Source organism: Amaranthus tricolor, chromosome 2 (genome assembly GCF_026212465.1).
Source record: "Amaranthus tricolor cultivar Red isolate AtriRed21 chromosome 2, ASM2621246v1, whole genome shotgun sequence".
NCBI classification, from domain to species: Eukaryota; Viridiplantae; Streptophyta; class Magnoliopsida; order Caryophyllales; family Amaranthaceae; genus Amaranthus; species Amaranthus tricolor.
Genome location: NC_080048.1, coordinates 6,403,945 through 6,409,944, shown reverse-complemented (window position 1 = coordinate 6,409,944; position 6,000 = coordinate 6,403,945). Strand labels below are relative to the sequence as shown.

Genomic DNA, 6,000 nt, shown 5'->3' with positions numbered 1-6,000 from the left:
CGGAATCTGATGATAGCCGGCATTGGTATCCATGAAGCTTAATAATGCATGGCCTGCTGTAGAATCCACCAGATGATCTATCTTTGGAAGTGGGTAATCGTCTTTAGGGCACGCCTTATTCAGGTCCGTGAAGTCGACGCACATCCTCCACTTGCCATTCGGTTTTTTCACCAGGACAACGTTGGATAGCCACTCAGAGTATTTGCATTCTTTAATAAATCCGGCTCTCAACAACTTCTCGACTTCCTCCTTGGCGGCCTCAGTCCGCTCTCTTCCTTGATGTCGTAGCTTTTGTTTTATGGGTTTATAGCCTGGTTTGATGTCAAGTTTATGATACGCGACACTGGTAGGGATGCCAGGCATTTCTTCCGTGCAAAAAGCAAAGACGTCGCGGAACTCAGCAATGGTGGCCACTATGTGTGCTGAGATTTTCCTTGTACACGCTCATGACAGCTGGGACATTGTCTTCCCTTTTTCTTTTTGCAGGTGTCTCGGAGGACCCGCGCTTCAGGGTGTTGACGAGGCATTGGCGAGCCGTCACTTGGTCTCCCTTGAGAATGCCAACTTGTCCATTATCTGTCTCGAATTGCAGCAAGAGTTGATGGGGAAAGATTGCTGCCTTGATCTTATTAATGAGTGGGAGCCCCATGATAGCATTGTAGGGGAAGTTGAGATCTACCACTGTGAACCGTATGGGCATGGTCCGGCTTTCACTTCTCTCCCCTACCCGTACGGGGAGAATGATCGTGCCCAACGGAATGACTTGACTCCCTCCAAACCCAATCAGTGGTTTGTCTAGGGGTTGCAAGTGCTTTTCCTCGAACTTCATCTTTCTCAAGCACTCCATTGTAATAAGATCAGCCGTGCTTCCCGTATCTACCAGCACCCGTCTGACTTTCATTTGCCCGATTTTAAGAGTGACCACCAGGGGATCGGTATGGGGTTGTTGCAGCGGTTGGGAGGTCGTGGCATCGAACTTCATGACCGGTCCCTTAGATGCGGCCATGGGAGGTCCTTTCAGCAAAGTGTGGACGCTGTTTTTTGCCGCGCGGATAGTGGGATATTCCTCAGTGTATCCCCCAAAAATCATGTTGATAGTTCCTTGAGTGTCGGAACTTTCGCGTCTGGCTTCGTTCCTCTTGGGGGATCGGCGTTTCTGTTGCCATGGCCTCCTTTCCCCTTCTCTTCCAGCATCATAATCTCTCCTGTTGAGGAACCTGGACAGTTTTCCCTCGTTAGCCAACTGATGCAAGATGCGCTTTAGTTCGCGGCATTGTGCCAGAGTATGGCCGTGCTCTTTGTGATAATCACACCACAGATTATAGTTGCGCCTATCAGAGGGGGTGGTAACTGGAGGTGGAGCTGACAACTGATCTCGAACAGTGAAGAAGATGTCCCTCCTGTTTCGATTGAACATGGGGTCGTTCCCTCCATCTCCCAGATTCCGCGTCCTAGTTTCTCCTTCTGTAACATATACGTGTCGGGCTCGTGGAGGTCCCATATCAGACGGCGGCGTAGGATGACGCGGCATGTAATTCTTCTCTCTCCTCGAAGAATGCTCCTCCCTCCTTCGTGAGGATTGATGGGGGGGCCCGACATCTTTTTTCTCAAATTTTCGCCTTTTCGGATCATGTGCTTGACATATCTCTGACGCCGTGACATAACTTTGGCATTGTTTCATGGCCTCTGCATACGTCTTTACTTGACTTTCAACCAACTGGAACTTCAGCCGTTGGGCCTTCATTCCGTTGATTAGGGCGTTTAGGGCAACCGACTCCTCCAGATCAGTCACTTCCAGCACTGCCTCATGGAACTTCTTAAGATATGAGGATATGGACTCTCCTTCCAATTGAGTGACACTAAGCAGGTGGAAGTTTGATTTCTCCTGCCTTCTTGAGGCTATAAAGTGGCCCAAGAACTTGCCCTCTAGCTGGGCAAAGTTGTGGATGCTTCCTCCGGGAAGGGAGATGTACCACGTTAAAGCTACTCCTGTAAGGGTAGTTGGAAAGAACTTACACCATAACGATGAGTTGGTGGTATACAACAACATAAGATTCTTATACGCCGTCAGGTGCTCCTGCGGGCATGACGTGCCATCGAAAGCAGCCATGTTCGGTACCTTTATTTTCCTAGGATTGGGAGTATTCAGTATCTCCCTGGCCAGGGGAGAGACTAATGATATGGGCTCTTCAGGAAGGACACTCTTGTCGACCTCATTCCGCGGCATGGAGGTGGGAGTGAGGGGACGGCTAGACCCGGCGAGTTGTGCCTTCTTCCTTTCCTCCCTTCTTTTATCTAACAGGGATTGGACGCTCTCAGACGTCTCTCGCTTTTTGCTCTCTATGAAGGTTCGGGCGTCTGGAGTGGCGGTTTTGGATTTGCCATCTCGTGTATCTGTCTTGCAATGGTGCGGGTAAGTTCTGGACCTTTCCCGCCTATTTTTATTGCGTCTACTGGAATGGGAAGTCCTCGAGTTCCCATCTTGAGATTCATGAGATTTTGGTATCTCTTGACGGGGCTCGATTCGTTCCTCTAAGTTCTTTATTTGGTTCGCCATGTCTTCCAGTACTCGTTGTTGAGTAGAGGTATTGTTTATGACGGCGCGGAGTTGTTCAGAGAACGCGGCCGTGAGATTTCGCGCTAGCATGTCCAGATCACGGCGAGTCACGGCCGGATTATTAGCGTGACCCGCTGAAGTGTCTGTATCTGTGCTATGCACGGTGGCGGTTTGAGTCGGGTTCTTCTTGGGAGCTATGACTTCTTGTACTTTCCCCACAGACGGCGCCAAACTGTTTCGGTGAGGAGACGGGGAAGTGGGATACACTTGAAATACCTGGAGATAAGTAGAAGTGTGATCAAGAGAAGCGACTTATGAGAGGAAGCGACCCGAATTCCTGCAACACAACACGTTAGCCTTGTCCGGGGGGTGATCTCCCGGAAAACCCCTCCGACGCTCAAGTCAGAACGTAAATCGGAAATTAATGAATGACAGATTGTAGAATGAATGCAAGAAGGAAGGTCGGGATTGGGATTGCTAGTGCTAGTGCTAGTGGTTGGGAAGGCTAAGGAAGTAGTGTAAGCAAGGATACTAGGAAAGCTGTTTCAGATGTCCTCTCCCCTCTGATGGTTGTCCCTATTTATAATGTTTGAAGGAGGAAGTTACTTCAGAGAGGGAAGGTGGAAGATCATGGGAGTAATGGGCAGCAGCTGGTGGTTATGAAGGAAAGTGGAAGATAGTGGGCAGTTATCTACCTTGGAAGAAGGATTATCAAAGAATGTGGGTGAGTGGGAAGTTGAGTCAAACAGGTGGTTTATTATTCTGGAAGGAAATTAGGGCATCTGGAAGGGAGTAGCTCATGGGCCATCCAAGGAGGATGGGACATTCAACAAAAAGCCCATTGACCGAAAGTCAAGGTCAACGGAAAAAGTCAAAGGGTATTTTGGTAATATGATACTAATTATTAAATAAATAAATTAATTAAAAAACAGTACCATGACAGTACTTATTTTTTATATAGAAAAAGTATATCTTTCCTTTCGAATTTTTATAAAATATCTTTTAGATATTTTAATATTATTTATGGTTTATTGTAAAATGTATTATTAATAGTTGTGACACTTTATACATAATAATATAATATTTAATTTTGTTAGCTAAAATTAGTACATAAATCTTGTATTTGTATACTCTAGGTATTAATCATTTGTCTTTTATTCAAAATAAAAAAATAAAAATATGTCCTTAGGCCCTCATTGTAATAACACGATGAATATTGTTTTGATCTCAATAATACTTGAAGTATTTTCAGAAAAGGATTTTCTGAGTTTGAAGTTTGTTTGCAAACTTCTTCACGGAGGTTGTGGAGCAACTTCTGGCCGGAGGGAAGATAAACTACGGAGTGGTTTTGAATCCTAAGGGCACCTTGCAATCAAGGCCTGGAAGTCCTTGCATTGGGCTTATCGTAGGAAGATCATACAAGGGTGGCAGCGTTCATCAGTCACCACCATCAGAAAAACAAGAAGTCTTTTCTTTGTATGTTTTGTGTGCCTGAGCGTCTGTTTGGGGATTGATTGGGGATTGTGAGTGTGTCATTGATTGAAGTTGTGGAACAACATTAATCTTTGCGTCACAAAGTCCATATCCAGCCTTTGTTACGCATCATAAAATATTTAGGACGATGTTAACCAATTCATATATTTATTTATTTTATAAAAAAAAAAGTTGTTCTAAATAAAAACAAGGAAATTTGACAAAAATATCAATTATTATTTATCTACTTTAAACAATTCATAGTAGTAATTAACTCAAAATAATCTATATTAATGGAGTTATATTCTCAAAATAATCCAAATTATTTTTCTACTATAACAATCGAGAGCATTTTGAAAAGATAATTTTGAGTTAACCAATACTAAGAATTATTTTGAATTGATGAGACATTGTTAAAATTGTTATTAACAAATTTTTCTAAAAATAAATCAATGTCCAACAATAATATTATATCCAAATGTTCATTATAACTTTTCTTCTTTATTTTTTATTGTTAGTTTACTCAGATCGATCCAGTCTCAAATGCATCAAGTATTTGTAACTACCTATAAGAATATCAAGAGAAGGGATTTTTAATTTTTTATTACAAATCGAAGATATTTTCAAATAATCTTCAATTCCTCAAAAAAAAAATTCCAACAATTATTTTAGCTCACATTGAGATTTGAAAGTTCCAAACAAAAAATAAAATAACTTAGTTTCAAACCTTACTTACATGAACGCTAGTTTGACAAAAAAATTTTAATGAGCATCAAAGTAGGAATTTCTTTTTCTTTACTTTCATTATATAGACAAATCATTCTTATAAAAACATGTCAGAAAAATAGATAAAATTGTACAACACATACATATTTAGTTAAATATTTCTAAAGGAAAACGCTTGTCATATTATTCTCTCCCATAATGCTATGTGTGACGTTGTGATAAAAAATCCCATTTCTTATTTGTCGCTACCATTTTCATTTTATCGCCACCCCCCCTCGAATGAAATTACGACTTTACCCCTGAAATTTAAATTACGAAAATGCCACTAAGCTTATAACTTCTATAAAAACACTTCAAATCCACTCAATAACACTTTCATCACTTCCATAAAATCAAATTCTTCACATAAAATTAAGCGGAGCTAAAACTTTGGAATCGAAATCGTCAACAAAAATTCGAGGTAAGTTTTTTTTTAAATCAATCGAAGGAAAAAAAAAAAAAAGAAATGGATTCGGCACAGTCGCACAAAACGTGCGACTGTACAGGCGCACGTTTTGTGCGACTGTGCCGAATCCATTTTTTTTTTTTTTTTTTTTTTTTTTTAAATTTTTGAAAGAGTTTGTTGTTAGTTAATGTTGTAATAATATGTATTATGATAATGTTATTGTAAGAAGTAGTTATTGATTTACGTATTCGAAAAAGAAAAAAAAAAATTGAAACCGGTCGCACAAAATGTGCGACTGTACAGTCGCACATTTTGTGCGACCGGTTCGTGCGACCGGTTTTTCAATTTTTTTTTTTTTTTATTGTAATGAATTTGTTTAGTGTAATTAATTTATTAAATTTGAGTTGTTTAAATATTTATGAATATAATAATTGTTTAATTGTTTGTAAATGTGAAATATTTTACGTGTTGCTTGTTTTTAATTTATTTGATTTTAAGTAATTTAAAATGTTGTCTTAATTTAAATTATGAAAATTCTAGTAAATGGCTGGAAATCAAGGTAAAGGAAAAGGGTTTTTTAGAGGTTTATTAAGCGGCAATAGATCTAGGCCTACTTTACTGAGAGGTGATCCCCATGAGAGGGGGGTTACGGGATCTGCAAGGCGAGCAAGGCAAGAACAAGCGGCCATACATAGTCAGGCCCAACGTTCAAGTACCTTAGAGCAAGTGCGTAGTCGCTTTGAGCGCCAAAGTAGCCTACATAGTCATACGGTCGGCTCAGGTGACGATGATACTGATT

The 6,000-nt window shown here is 40.7% G+C and overlaps 1 protein-coding gene across 1 annotated transcript; it reads right to left on the bottom strand.

Moving 5' to 3' along the window:
- Positions 1-397: 397 nt before the first annotated feature.
- LOC130805451 (uncharacterized) lies at positions 398-2,110 on the bottom strand. Its single transcript, XM_057670225.1, has 4 exons — positions 1,772-2,110; positions 1,352-1,684; positions 896-1,243; positions 398-625 (listed from the first exon to the last, which is right to left on the bottom strand). The coding sequence occupies exons 1-4, from the start codon at positions 2,108-2,110 to the stop codon at positions 398-400; spliced, it is 1,248 nt and encodes a 415-aa protein (XP_057526208.1).
- Between the last annotated feature and the right edge of the window lie 3,890 nt (positions 2,111-6,000).